We start from the raw sequence: 14793 nt of genomic DNA, 5'->3' as shown, positions 1-14793 counted from the left end.
GATGTAAACTATTAGATGAGGAAGTTTTGTCTGTCTTCCTACTGGAGTTGTCCTCCTGCAAGCCTGGAGCAGGCCATGTACTGGGGATGCATTTGGTGCTCTCCTTCCTTCACTCCTGTGGCAAGGGCAAGGTTGTTTATTTAATCCCAACCTCCTCAGACCCAGCTCAATTCCCCAAATTGGTAGGACTAGAAATCATCTGGCCTGTATTTTTAAATCAGATTCTTTAATTCAGTCCACTGAAGATCAGAGGCAGCTCTACCATGGTGCTGCAGTAAGGTAAATATGTTGAGCATGCTGAGGAAGATGCACTGTAAGATGCTTATACTGATGAAGAGCCAGAGAAGATGCAAGTCAAAACTCAAACCTCAGCCACAACCTTGCTCATGTAGGGCTGGTGAAAATCATGAAACTATTCTAATAACCCCTACAGCTTGGACAAGCTACTTGAGTCATGCCTGCCATGCTGCATGACAGGCTACCCTTGGAAAATGAGTTTGAAAACAGAGGAGGTGGAGGTCTCCTTGTATTTTGGTAAGAAAAAGTAACTCTGAATAAAATCAAAGAGTACGTAAAAAATCACCATATCAAAAAAAAGGTAAAGTGAGATAAAAGATTCCCAGATACATTTGTCCACAGTAGATGGTGAAACACTTGGAAGGATGCTTTGGTTTTGCCCTCAATTATGAAAGAAAAATTATTTTCTCCGTATATCTGTATATATTAGGTATATCTTTGAAATATACAATGGAAGAGAAGGAGGACCTACAGGTACGCTTAAAATAAGCTGGAGAGGGACTATTTGTTCTTCACCTAGGGATGTTTTCTGTACAGGTATGAGAGCCAGAATACTCACTCATATAAATTTCAAGGAGCAGAGATAGGTTTTATCCATTCTTGTATTAATCCTACAGAATTGTGTGGACAATGATAGTGACTGCATTCCCTGAATTTTATTGATTTTCAGGAACATTTAGATAAGAAGAAAAGGATTAGAAAGAAAAGGATTGTGACAAATTGTGAAACACAGAATGGTTTTGGTTGTTTAGTTTGCTTTCTTTTTTCCCTTTTAAAATGATCCATGTATATTAAAATGTTATCAGGGTGTGAAATGCACTGCCGTCTCTAACCAGGAGCAACCTTAGCAGTGTGATGCACTGCTAGAGCTAAATGTGTTTTCTCTCTGCCTTCCTGGATCCCATGTTTTTTGTTGAGGACCTTTAGCTTGCAACAAGAATTTCCAGCATACACAGTACGGTTGCAAATGTGGACTCAGCTGACATCTGCCCCTTGAATGAAATCATCAAAATAAATGAGTTAGTGATATTCAAAACAAAAATCAACAATTCAAGTTGCGTTGTTTTTAAACAATGACAATTATTTTGATGAGAACTGTGTGAGACTACAGTCTCTGAATAGGAAGCTTCAGAAAATGTCAATAAATGTAGTTACTAAAGGATGTAACTTCAACAAACACAGTGACAACTTCATTATGTTTTGACTCAAAGATTACTTCTATGTGGAAGCCTGGGGGAAATGGCTCAGGACATCCCCAGCTTCCCATCACTTTCCCAGTAGTTACATGGTACAGCAGTTGCCACACTGAAGGAATCCCTGCAGGGCTGTCCAACAGGAGCTGTACAGCCACCAGCTGTGTTCCCTGGGGTCCCATCACCAGCTGCAGCAGGAATCCCGTGTCTTTGGAGCAGTCATTAATGTCCAAGCCAGAACAGCTATGAGTGAGACATACCTTTCAGTCTGAAATGTCCCTGAGACAGATGTATTTTTGCTACTGGAAGGAAAAGTGAATGGTGTGCAAGGCAGAGAAAGAAGTTTCACAGGACAGGAATGTTCATTTATGTAGAACTGCATCAGATGTCTGGTCAAATGAAAAAAAGTTGACAAGAAGTCACCATGTTCAACAGTGTGAGAAAGAGATAATCAATAGATAGACCATACTACAGATGTGGTCTTTCATGGCACTGATGTATATATAGTCTTAAGTTGAGAAAAACCCCAAACTTGCTTCTGTGGATTAAACGCAAGGAAATGCAAGTAGGAGACAAACTTTCGATTGATATTCTTATTTTTATGTCTCTCTGATATTTTTTTGAACTGAAGAAAGGTTATTCCTATAATCTATAATACGCAATTTCTCCAACAGATAGGCAATTAATTGAAATGGTCAAAATTTTTTCTGAAAGTATTAATTACGGTATTTTAGTTTCTAATACAAGATCATATTGATCTAAGGATTGTCATTCTTGGATGTGTTTGATTCAAGTGAAAACATAGGAAATAGTCTATATATGCCCTCTTCATTTAAAACTTTTTAAATAAGAAATTTGTGACAGTACTAGGTTGCATTTGAAGATAGATAGGAAGGAAAATAATTTTTTAAATTATTACAGTGGTCCTCTGAACATCCCTAAATAAAGGCATTTTTGTTCCAAATACCTTTTGGATTTTTGGGACCTTTTTTGGAACAGAGAATTTCTTCCCTCATGCTATGGATGAGACCACTGAGAAAAAAGTAATTACTTTGTCAAAGATGTGGAATGGCCAGCGTGGGACCAGAAAGTCAGAATGTAGCCCTACAGCTCATATTTGGTCTCTCAGAAAGCATTGTAGATGTACACAGAGAAAGGAAAAAGAGAGAGGATAGATTTTTTTTTTCACATTACACACACAAATAGTCACACACAATATTATTTTCTATTTCTTTCAACTTATATTGACTTTTCTGGAGGGAACAAATGGCCACAAAGCTGGTCTAAAACCTGATCTACAATGCACCCAGAGTTTTTTAACTCCCAATAACTGAATCTCTTACACATCTTTTATATTTTAATTTTTTTTTCTTAATTATATTTTTAATCTTTATTCAGATAAGATAGCTAAGAAACACCTACACTGTATGGACATGTTCTACTATTTGCAGGAGAATGAATTTCAGTTTGTGGAACCAATGGATTTGGTCAGTATACTTTTAAAATGACAAAAGTCCAGTTTCAAGCAATCTGCAAGATCTTGCTATAGTCTTTCTAAATTTTAAATTAGTAGCCTTCAGAGAAACAGAGAAGGTTATGAGGCCTGTTTCAAACTTACCCCTCCATAACTTCCCACCTGGCAGAGAATTTCTTGGGTTCAGGCACTGCCCATGAGACAGCTGGAAACTGTCTTTGCACGCAGTGCAGTCCTGGTAGCTGTGCCCAGCACAGGTCACACAGCTCCTGTGGCAGGGCTCACACTCTCTGGAGATGCCATCAGCAAAGAAGCCATCTCCACACTCACTCACACAGGTGCCATCTGCAACAGAAACAGAGCCTGGAAGCACAATGACCCCTGTCCATCCCTCTGTCTCCAGCAGAAACGGTTTAAGAAAAAGCAGTATGTAAGAACCTATGAAAAATTTTGCAGCTATAAAAACTCGTTTTTTTTAACCATGAAATCTAAATTCAGTTCAGTTGCATATGAGAAATTCCACAAACTTCAAACCAATCTGCATTTATATTTACCTCTAACTTGGCTTTAATCAATGCACTAAATATTAGTGCATACAAATCTAATGGAAGTCCATGCCTGGGTAAAAGTTTTATGGTTTACTCTTAACAATTACACTGTCTCAATAAAAAATTAAAGACTAGATGCCCTTAAGATTTTTAAATACTGCAAATTTTAGACATATGCAAATTTACAGGATTCCAGTTTCTGCTGAATATGAAGTTAAGTTCAGGTTTAAAGCTGATCCAGATTAAGGTTTTGCATACCTCATCAAAACCTCTGGAAGTTGTAGCACTTATGGCTTTTTGAGTTTTGTCTAATTTCAATTTAAAGAGATCATAGACCCTTGGTTTTGATCACAGAGTTTTCCACAGAGCAAGGTGCCACGACTGGGCACTTTCAACAGCCAGGGCAAGAAAATACTATAACCTCAGGAATTCCTGTGGTTCATTTTTGGCACCACGTCTGAACCAGACCTGCCTGATTTATGGCTTCCATAAAAAGCTGGGAGATTCCTACTCTTGTGTGATTCTGGTGTGGAACTTGGTGGTTTTAACTGAGCTTTTTTTAGAGTGTTTAAAAGTCAAAGTAAAACTAGACTTGCAAATAGTAGGAAAACATTTAAATGTCTTTCTGTAGTTAAAAATCCCTCCTTTCACAAAGTCTGAATCAAATACATTTTTAAAATGTGCCTGAAAGAGCTGAAATTTAAGTATATAGACCCTTTGAACCAAATTATGGTACTGGGTAACGTACCCACCTTACATTAAGGCAAATGCCTGATTTTGCAAAGAGCCTCCAACTGTCTCCCATAGAACAGATTCATGAATTTGAGAGTTTGGACTGAGAGCATTTTTTAAAAGAAATAGTCAAAAATATTCTTGTGTATTATGCCATTATTAGCACTTTGCTTACCTGAGAGATAGAAGCCTTCCTTGCACCAGTCACACCCGTCCTTGTCACAGCTGTCACAGCTGCTAGGACAATCTCTGCACTGCCAAGAACTTTCATCTCTGTAGGTGTTTTCTGGACAGTATTTATAGCAATGCTGCTCATACCTGTAAGATAAATTGAACACCGTTAGTAAGTTTATTTTGAAGGTCATTGAGTTTGCTTTCTGTGTGTTTCTAGGGATGGAAATGATAAAGCATGATTAGCATAATGAACAGAAATTATTCCTATAATGAGGATTTAAAGTGTAGTTGTGGTTATGTTGTTTATTCATCTAGCAAAGTCGTGTTTCCTAATCTCAGGATTCTTAAATATGATTAATTTTATTTTATTTTTCAAAAGTAGGCAGAAACCTGAATACATGCTTCATTAAAAAATATTATATCATGATTTTAAAGAGCTGATTATGTGCAAAAACATAATCCACTGCCTTTGTTTATAAAGTCAACTTAGTCAACGTTTTCTTTTCCAATTTTTCAGAGATCTATAAATACTCTCTTTGAAAAGCAGTAATGTTCTTTTCTCTCTATGTAAGTGTTAAATTAATTTTTTATTCATTTGCATAAACTCCATACATTTATTATTCTTATGAACTTCACATACCAGAACTAGACACAACATACTAAAAGCAAATTTGTTCCAAGTCGATATGCACTGTTTAACTTTTTGACACTTTTTGTTCCATATTCTGATATGTGAAGGTCCCACCAGTCCATAAGTTTTAACAGGTCTCAATACTGACTGACTAGCTAGTCTTCTGACATTTCCCAAGGCTTTTTCCCATTTACTGTTTCTCACACAAGCAATTTAAAGCATGAGACAACGTACACAGCACAGATCTATGTAGTAAAGTGCATATTTTTGCTTCAGAAAATGTGTAGTCGTGAAGAGCAATACATATACAGCTATACTTACATGTAATAGTTTTGAATGCATGTTATACAAATTCTTGGATCATCTGAAATTTAAGATATAAAATAATGTAAATAATTTTCAGAGTAAAAACCAGAGTGCCAAAAATAACTTTTTTGACAGCAATTTTATGTTAATGTTTCTAACACTAAAATAATTACAGTCATAAAAAGAACATTGTTGTCTCTGAATCTCTGTTCACATTTATTTTGAGATGGAATCTTCCACAGATCCTGGACTGTATTTTCACAGTAACTTGTGGCTTTTTAGTCCTCAGCACAATCTAGGTACCAGGTATCTGTAGGGAGCAAAGTCCCTAGGAAGTGGTGATCTGAAAAGCAGAACCTTCACAGGGGCTCAGTTTGGGTCAAATGAAACTGTTAAAAAGAGACTGCAACTTATCTGAAGCAATAATTTCATCCTATTTCTTTATTTGTTGCAAAGGTAAGTTAAGAACTTTTGACACCTCTGTAAGCATACCAATCAGTTTAAATTTTAAAATCATGAGCTAGACAAGACTGTTTCTATATTTGGAGAGGGGGCAATGGTGGAAGAGATAGTGGTAGTGCAAACCTTTTGGTAAACCTTCCCACCAGAAAACTAATTTTTATATTTAAAAAATGTGTTGAACGAACAGGAAAGTGTCACACAATTTTAAAACTCATAAAATTATGGATGTGACTCCCAAAATTACGAACATTTTTTATAAAATTTCTTCTATTATCTTCTACTCACTATTTCTTTCACCTTTAACAAAATATCCCAGAAGCAGCAGAATGGGAGGAAATAGAACAACCTGGGTGAAAGTATTCTGTCTTATAAAGAGAATTACAGAATCACAGAATATTCTGAGTTGGAAGGGAGGCAGAAGGATCATTGAGTCCAACTGCTGGCCCTGCAAAGCACCATTCCCAAGACTCACACCATGTGCCTGAGTGTTGTGCAAGCGCTTCCTGAGCCCTGTCAGGCTTGGTGCTTTGATCTCTTCCCTGGGGAGCCTGTTCCAGTGCCCAGCCACCTCCGGGTGAGGAACCTTTTCCTGATATCACACCTAAACCTTCCCTGACACCATTGCAGCCCATTGCCTTGGGCTGTCACTGGTTACTGGTCACCGCAGAGAAGAGTTCTATATCTGACCCTCCTCTTCTCCTCATGAAGAAGCTGTAGATTGTAGCCATGTCTCCCCTCAGTCTCCTCGTCTTTAGCCTGAATAAAACAAGTGGCTTCAGCTGCTCCTCATAAAGCCTCCCCTCCAGATCCATCACCATGCCTATGGCCCTCCTTTGGATGCTCTCTAATAGCTTAATGTCTTTTTAATTTTGTGGGGCCCAAACTGCTCACAGTCCTTAAGGGGGGCTGCACCTTTCCCTTGCTGAACTTTACATGGTTGGTCAGTGCCCAGTCATTGAGGTCTCTCTGCAGGACCTCCCTTTGATTAATTCAACAGCTCCTCCCAGTTTTGTATCATCAACAAACTGGCTTAGGATCACTTCTGGTCCTGCATCCAGCTCCTTTATGACAATGTTGGAGAGCACAGGATCAAGAATGGAGCCCTGTGGAGCCCCACTGGTGACTGGCCACCAGTCTTGCCCTTTGTGCCTGACCCATGAGCCAACTGCTCACCCACCCCATGATGTGCTTATCCAGCTGTGTGCTGGAAGTTTTGTCCAGAAGAATTTTGTTAGAGACTATGCTCTTCATTTCTGGGATAATTGAAGAGAGTGCCACCTCCCCTTCTGAATCAAGGAATCATGGAATCAATTAGTTTGGAAAAGACCTCTGAGATCAGCAAGTCCAACTTTTGACCAAGCACCCTGTCAACACTAGATGCCATGTCGTCTTTCCACAAACACTTCTAGGGATAGTGATTCTATCACCTCCCTGTGCTGTTGGAGAATTTTGCTCAGACATGGCTTAAAGAAAGAGGCCATGAAAATATACAGCTGATGGAAAAGTAAAAGGCAGCTGTAAAGCAGCGATTCTCAAGCCCGTTTCTGTAAATAACCAGGTTCTCAGGCACATTTTATAAACAGCAGGATTCTCAGACAGTCTTCTCATAACAGGTAAACATTCTGTCCTTGGGAACAGACGTGGAGGCTGAGAACCCTTCATATCAGGGTGAAAACGAAAATCTTGGTTTCAATAACAAACCACAGGTATTGAAAACAAAAGGAGGGATTAATATTTTAGCTGTAGCCTATGAGGAGCTCAGATTTTGCAATATGCATGAGCTTAATTGACACCACTATAAAAGTGTGTAAGTGACATCAATAAACCGGAGTTCGATGCTGAATCAAAGGATGGGTCGTCTCCCTTCGCTTTCAACACTGTCCGTTAGGTGTAACCACAGATTCTGTGATGAAATTCTTCCTAGTATCCAATCTAAACCTCCCCATGTGGAGACAAGAGCTACATCTTCTCATCCTGCTGCTAGCTGGTTGAGAGCAGAGGCTGACCTACACCTGGCTACAACGCCCTTACACGCAGTTGTAGAGAGTTCTGAAGTTCCCCCTGAGTATCCTTTTCTGCAGGCTAAACAATTCCAGCTCTCTCAGCTGCACGGGGTTGTTGTGGCCAAAGCATAGGGTCTGGCACTTGATGTTTCCAGTGCCCTGAAACCTCTTTTCATTAACCTTGACCTTCTTGTTGAAATATCACTGGCACTCCTGTGAGAGCAATAGTAAGCAGTATTTCGAAGGCTCTATTAACCCCTTCATTTTTTTGGTGAGGTTCCTGATTTCGGCCCCAAGGAGGCAGCAAACTTCCCTGAAAAGAAGATCTGGTCTGCAGATGGTTTAGATTATATTTGCTTTAATGTATATTTTCTTCAGTAATTCCAGCAGAAAGATTCAGCAGTTAACATTTCTTGACTGTTTTGATTCATGAAGCTTCTGAACTGCAAATTGTTGAAGGAGTAAAAAACACATGCTTTGTTTGTATATGTAATTGTTGAAGTATGTTTGGTCAGTGGCTTCTGAGCTAGGTGAATTTCTGGTCTGATCTGAGTAGTTTTCTTCCATACTCTTATTTCTATGGAGAACTTTAAACTAAAATCTGGAATATTCTGTACTTGCAGAATTCAAGGTTTGGTCTCATATCTTGAGCTTTTCCAGTGATTTTTCCCAAGCCCAGATTTTACACAGGAAATCATTTTTTCTTTATCAGAAAATGAAAAAAAATCAAAGAAAGAAAGTTTTTTTCAATACATACACTTTGTATCTTCAATGTGGAACGAAATTCTCTTTTACCTACACTCTACACTCTAGGGAAGACAGCATGCTCCAATGTAATGTTCTGCTTACCCTGAAATGTCAGGACTGAAAATCAGAGAACAGTTCCAAAACTTGTTGGGCATTTGTTTCTGCACAGATTGCATATTACCACCACAGAAGCTTGTAGAAAAAAGTCTTACTATCTGAAAATCTTAAATCCCTTCTGCAAGACTAACCTTTTGTGGAAGATTTACTCTGAGATCCTTATGATAATTTGTCTTGAAAGCCAAAGTCTATTCATCATCAGGGATGGATTGAAGAAATGAAGTTTTCCTTTCTCTTTCTTAGGTTGCTATGGGAACCAGAGGAGTTTTCAGTCTTTTATCATGTAATGATAAATCTGTATCTGTAAGTCTGAGTCTGTGGACAGTGCTGCTCTTTCAGCTGCCTCACACTTCCTTAAATCTTCTCCAAATACTTTTCTTCTCACTCCCACAGCATTATAAACTCCATATTCCTCTATTCCATCCTGTATAATGGATCTTGTTGATCATTTGTGTATTATTTATTCTCACTTTCAGCCTTTATAACTTTATGTTTTTTCACATAGACCTTGTAACCTCAACCAAATCAAATAGTTAGGTTCTGGATGACCTTTGAGAGTGTCTCAGAATTTACCTTGCTAGATCAAAGAGCCTAAATGCCACTCTTGGGCCTAAATGCCTCTTTGGCAGGCCTTTATTCTCGGGGACATGGCTCCTTGGGTTTTCTCAATTTCTTTTGTAAGATATCTTTGAAAGAGAAAAGTGTTATAACTTTGCTGAACACTTTTCACTCTGCACCCAACTGAGGAGTACTTTACCGACAGTGTTGCCTTTGAAAACAGTCCTAGTGCAAAGGTTGCAAAGCCGTGTCATGGTGTTCACTGTGGAAATTTGGATGGATCAGGAGTTGGGATATATTGTATTTTGCTGCATGGAGATGAAATATTCTGTAGGAATCCATAAGAACTGTTCATAACATAAGATGTTTTACTTCCACAGGTCGGGTGAGGTGAGTGGAAGAGACCCAGAAGTGATTAAGAACTGGCTCAGGAACGTGTGACTCCTTGGGAGCAAACTGCCAGGAAGACTGGCAGTGGAAATTGAGAGGATGCCTGACTCACTTCTGAGAGGAAGACCTTCCTCCACTGGTTCCTTTGAGTTATCTGTGAGAGGTCCCTGTGCTGCAAATGTTCACCTGCTCAGTGAGCTAGGTGTGTCTATTTATTCAGCATTATTAGTCACTGGTGTGGCAATTTCTGCTTGTGAAATGTACATATGCAAGCCAGTAGATAAGGCGTATCAGAGAATTTTGTCACTTATCACCTTCAAAGGTAGCCAAATTTGGTATCTGTTCATTGTGTAAGTGCAAAAGGGCATATGCAAATAGTATGATTAGAGAGAGAGCTAAAGTTGTTTGAGAAAACACTTTAGTCCACATGTATTTTAAACATAAGAACTAGGAGCCAAGACTTTTATGTTTTTGCGTTTTATTGACTCTGAAGTTCTCTTTGAATAATTACTATAAGTGGCTCAGAATCTACAGTTTTACCTTATTTTTTTCTCTTGTTCTGAGTGCTGGCTTACAGCCACAGGCTTTCTAAAAAGGAAAGCTTAGCTTTGAAGAAGGTGTCTGAAATTCATTATGGTTTTAAAAGTCTTGAGAAAATATGAATGCTATCCTGCAGTTATCTAGATATCTAAGTGAACCTGCATTGAGAGGTGGAAGGTGAATGCTGCAATGGCATAGAGAAAATCCTCTTCCTTAATATTTTCTGCAGCAGAATTTTGTCTTTCTAAAGCTGCTTTTGTTGAGGAAACTGGACTTAATTTTGTAGACTTCATGATGTTTACTGGCACCCACCAGAAAAAAGACATTAAAATTTAATCAAAACCTGATGGCCAAAGGTAGTGAAGAGCTGCAGTTCCCATCTTTCTGCATCAGAGGGAGCAGCCATTCATTGCTGCTCTGAAAAGTAAACTCAGCATGTCCAAAACTGGGTTACAGGAGCTGAGGTACCAAAGATACAAGGTATCATAAAGATAATCTTGGCTGTGTGGACTTGTGATGTATTGAGCACACTTTCTTGGACACTTGGTCTGTCCAATATTTGCTTTCACTGAAATAGGGATCTCTTTGAAGTTCTTAAGAATTTAAACATAGGTACTGAGGTCACCCTTAAGCCTTGGCTTGTGCCTGTGCTGGAGTCTTGTGCCTTTCAGGTCTCGTGGGGAGTTGTGCACGAGGATGACAATTGTGCTCCTGTGGCATCCACAGAGCCCAGTGCACCCCAGAGCCTGAGGGCAGGACAAGGAGAGGAGGTGAGCCCTGATGTGCACAGCCATTGTTTGGACACTGTGCACACAAAGCTGTAGATTTTCTGGAGGTTAGTGCTTTCTAAGGCAAAGCTCCTATCAGCACATCCAGGACTTAGGTCTGCAGGCAGAATGGTACCTGTGAGCGCTAAAGATTCTTTACATCCTAAAATATTAGTGGCCTCTGAATTAATGAAGTGAAACAGAAAGAAGATAATTAACTGAATTTAAACGAAGGCATAATTTGTATTTTAACTACATAGACTTACCTGTCACTGATTTAGTTTCTCCCTCTGTTCCTATCTCTGCTCTTAGACTTTCAGTGTTGATACAATGAAGATATATTGCCACACTGGTGCCTTAAAACAAAACCCACTTCAAACTTGGAGGAAACTAAATAGATTTGACTACATTCCTTGAGGATTCCAGGAAGTCTTACAAACAAACATTATCTATTTTAGCATCCTCACACTTTACTATTCCTCCTGGTGAAGAATAACCTGCAGTGTTACTTACTGTGTGAGTTTTACTTTCTTCTCTGAAATGCCTGATATGGCATGCAAAGCATGCAACCATTACAAAAGTATGATACCTCTGTCTTAATCTGGATGTAGTGTCACTACTGATCAAAGAGAGCGACTGCCCATGCAGACTTGCTCTATTCTGCTGGCATATGGCATCAGGCCAGAAGAAAGAAAATATTATTAATTTTCCTGTCTGCGCAAAACAGGACAACAATACCAGAGGCTGCAGCTGGTGGTTTGATCTATCATTTGTGCCTTGTGAAAATGATTTTTTGAGCAAAACTCTTTCAAGCCAGTAGGAAAACAGGCAGTTCAGTTACCTTAATATGAATATATATTCCTCCAAAACACTGGAGTTCTGTCTACAAGGAAAAAGAAAAATATAATAATCTTTGTAATCTGTAGACAGTAAGAGAATGCTTTGCATTTTGCTGGTTTAGAATGTTTAGAATTTAAATGGAATAAAGCTTCTGTAAGTGACCCTGTGCTCAGCATAAACTGAAGAAGTTAATTATTTTTACTTCTTAGAGTTTATATTGAAGGATCTTAAAGCATTTAAAAGAAGCAGGTGCTGAATGATTTTCTATGAGAGAATGGTCTTCAGTCAGCTGAGGATCCATAAATATGCACAAAATATATTTGCAGTTGTGTGTATGAAGAACTACTTTTCGGTATGTGAACTATGTAAATGTTTATTCCAATTGCTATGATTACTACCTTTTTTCCCCACTGCAGTTTTACCTGAAATTTTCATAGCATTGAACTTTTCCCACACCTTCTCTACAGTTCCTAGAATAAATTATTCTGTTGTGTTGAAGGGAAGATAAGAAAAAGAAACTGCAAGGTCATGCAGCATCCACTTAGCTTTTAAATGGAGTCTGTAGAAAGACTATGAAACTGTGAAACTAAATGTAGCACATTCCTTATTTTCTCACCTTGAAATTGTAGTATTTTATGTTATTTTTATGGCAGAGTAATTTCTCTAGAGTTTGCAAAATAATAAACTTCTTGTAGGAGACAGGAATGAAAAATTTTGCTTTTCATGTTTTTTATGAAAGTTTCTAAATACATCAGCTTTCTGATTAGACATGAGAAAGTCATTACTGTACTTAACTATGAATGAAGTTGTTGATATGCCTGAAAACTCACTGAATGTTAAGAGTGAAAATACAAGCAAATATTTGCCATACAATGTAGGTAGATATAGGTATCTACCATAGCTACCTGACTTATTTTAAGTTAAAGCTGACAGGTTCTTATTTAATTCAAGAACACATTATAGTTTGGAAAATCTGTTTGTGACTGTGCTTTTAGGCCACTACTGTTCTTCTTTTCCAAGTAGAACAGCAAACCAACCTCTGACTCTCAGTAATATATGCATCATGAGCACCAAAGGCTTTCCTTAATAGAATGCCTGTAAATAAACTCTGGCGTCTTAATACTTCTGACTTTATACAGCAGTGAAAATTAATTCAGTCTTTGTTTTACCTGCAGCCATTGTACTGAATGTTGAAGCTCTCAAAATCAGAACTTTGAGTGCAAGAAGTTGACAGTATGTAATGTTATGGATGATTAATATTTAGGAGATCAGTGACCCTCCCAGGAAAAAGGCAAAAGAGTACAGCCCCTTTTTCTGTATGCCAGCTGACCATGAACAGCCTTTCAGTCTCCTTATGCACACCTATTAAGTTCATAATAAAGAAAATCTTCCTCTGAATAACTTGAAATTATTATATTTTTTAAAAAGTTACTATTTATCTATTCATACATATTAAATATCTACCCAATTCAAAACACTGATTGCCACTACACCGTTTCAGAAAATAAATAAGTAATTTGAAGTCACAATCACTGTAAAAATCACAGAAAATGTTAGCATGGGGAAGTGACATCTGATAGCACCAATAAAGATAGGTATTGAAACATAAACTCTCCCTTAACTTCTCCTCCGCTCTGCCAAGCAGGCAGCTGCCATGGATCTGGAAAACACACCATACAAAAACAGAACACAGTGTAGTTGCATTCATGTTAAAACCATCTCTTCATTCAACAATTTGGACGGGGCAGTTGTAGTCACAGAGGAAAACCTTGGGCTTGGCTGAATTCACAGGGAATGGCTGGTCACCAGCATCACAGGAAATGTTTTATGGTATCACACACTAGATTGGACAACCGGCAGAAATAAGGAATTATGTGATGAAAATCCTCACAGTAAGTTGGGTGTGCCAGTTAGTGCAGCCAGAAGAAGAGCTGCACAGACAGTTGTGGTTTGGAGTTTGTTGCAGACAATGGCATGCCAATACTGTGCTGTTCTAAGTTTTTAAGAACTGGTAACTCAAATCCAGAAAATGTCCCAAGCATGGATGGTAGTTCTGAATGTGAGCGATACAGTTTTTACGGAAAGGGCATATTTTTGCATCCAAGGTTTTCACTTCTGGAACATGACAAAGCAGAATCTGTGCTTGCCTGAAGGGGAGTTCCACACCCTCTTAGCAGACCTCCACGGGACTATAAGCGTTCACCCGTGATTGCACCCGCTGCACTTGCTGACTCCTTGCAAACAGTCTCACTTTCCCTGGATATTCGGGTAGGAGGAGAACCCCCCGAAACTGTAGGGCAGCTGCAACAGCCACATGGCAAGCTGAGATTCCACCTGAATCCCAAACCCCTCTTTTTATTTAAGACTGCTGGTTGCATTTTCAACTCAGCACATTTCCTTTCTTTTCTGTTTCACAGGAACACCAAATAAGCTGCACATGGATGAATTAGCCTGTACCATCCTAGAAATGTATACAAGGAATTTTTTAGGGCAGCAGCATTGTTATTGCAATACCTTGCCCTTGAATGAAATTAAAAGATTGTCCTTATGTCTATATTCTTGAAGAAAAAGGACAGGGTGGCAATCTGTTTTGAGGCATAGAAAATTCTGAGTCTAATAATAGTTCAATAGCTTTCTAAAGTCAGTAAGTCTTTCAGTCTGAGTATGGCATTCAAACAGGAAAAAAATAAAAGTTCTGCAAATTTTAATAGCTAAATTATTAGAAAATTATTCTTCTTTATGCTGAATATAAATTTTAGAAATTTATTTTAAAAATAAATATAGTATGGAATATAATTTACTTGTTGAGAAACCACCTGCACCAGTAAGTAGCTGCTCAGCAGCACGCACTTAAGATGATGACAAGAGTGAGGGGAACTAAATTGTCACTACTTTAGAATAACAATAAGGTTGATGAAGGGATTATTTACCCTGTCTGCAGCTCTGGCATCCATCTGAACATGGTATGCAGTCTTCAGAGTCAGGATCTTCCACTTCACCTGTGTTTTGCAAAT

The 14793-nt window shown here is 38.5% G+C and overlaps 1 protein-coding gene across 1 annotated transcript in view; it reads right to left on the bottom strand.

Moving 5' to 3' along the window:
- PCSK5 (proprotein convertase subtilisin/kexin type 5) overlaps positions 1-14793 on the bottom strand; it is a 229575-nt gene that overhangs the window by 22675 nt on the left and 192107 nt on the right. Inside the window, exons 24-27 of the mRNA XM_058043218.1 lie at positions 14710-14778; positions 5371-5413; positions 4420-4562; positions 3109-3309 (exon numbers count right to left, since the gene is read on the bottom strand). Coding sequence (XP_057899201.1) covers positions 3109-3309; positions 4420-4562; positions 5371-5413; positions 14710-14778 — 456 coding nt within the window. The remainder of the gene's footprint in view (positions 1-3108; positions 3310-4419; positions 4563-5370; positions 5414-14709; positions 14779-14793) is intronic.

This window comes from Melospiza georgiana, chromosome Z (assembly GCF_028018845.1).
Source record: "Melospiza georgiana isolate bMelGeo1 chromosome Z, bMelGeo1.pri, whole genome shotgun sequence".
In the NCBI taxonomy this organism is placed as follows: domain Eukaryota; kingdom Metazoa; phylum Chordata; class Aves; order Passeriformes; family Passerellidae; genus Melospiza; species Melospiza georgiana.
The sequence above is the reverse complement of the archived record's forward strand: the minus strand, read 5'-3'. Positions and strand labels throughout refer to the sequence as shown.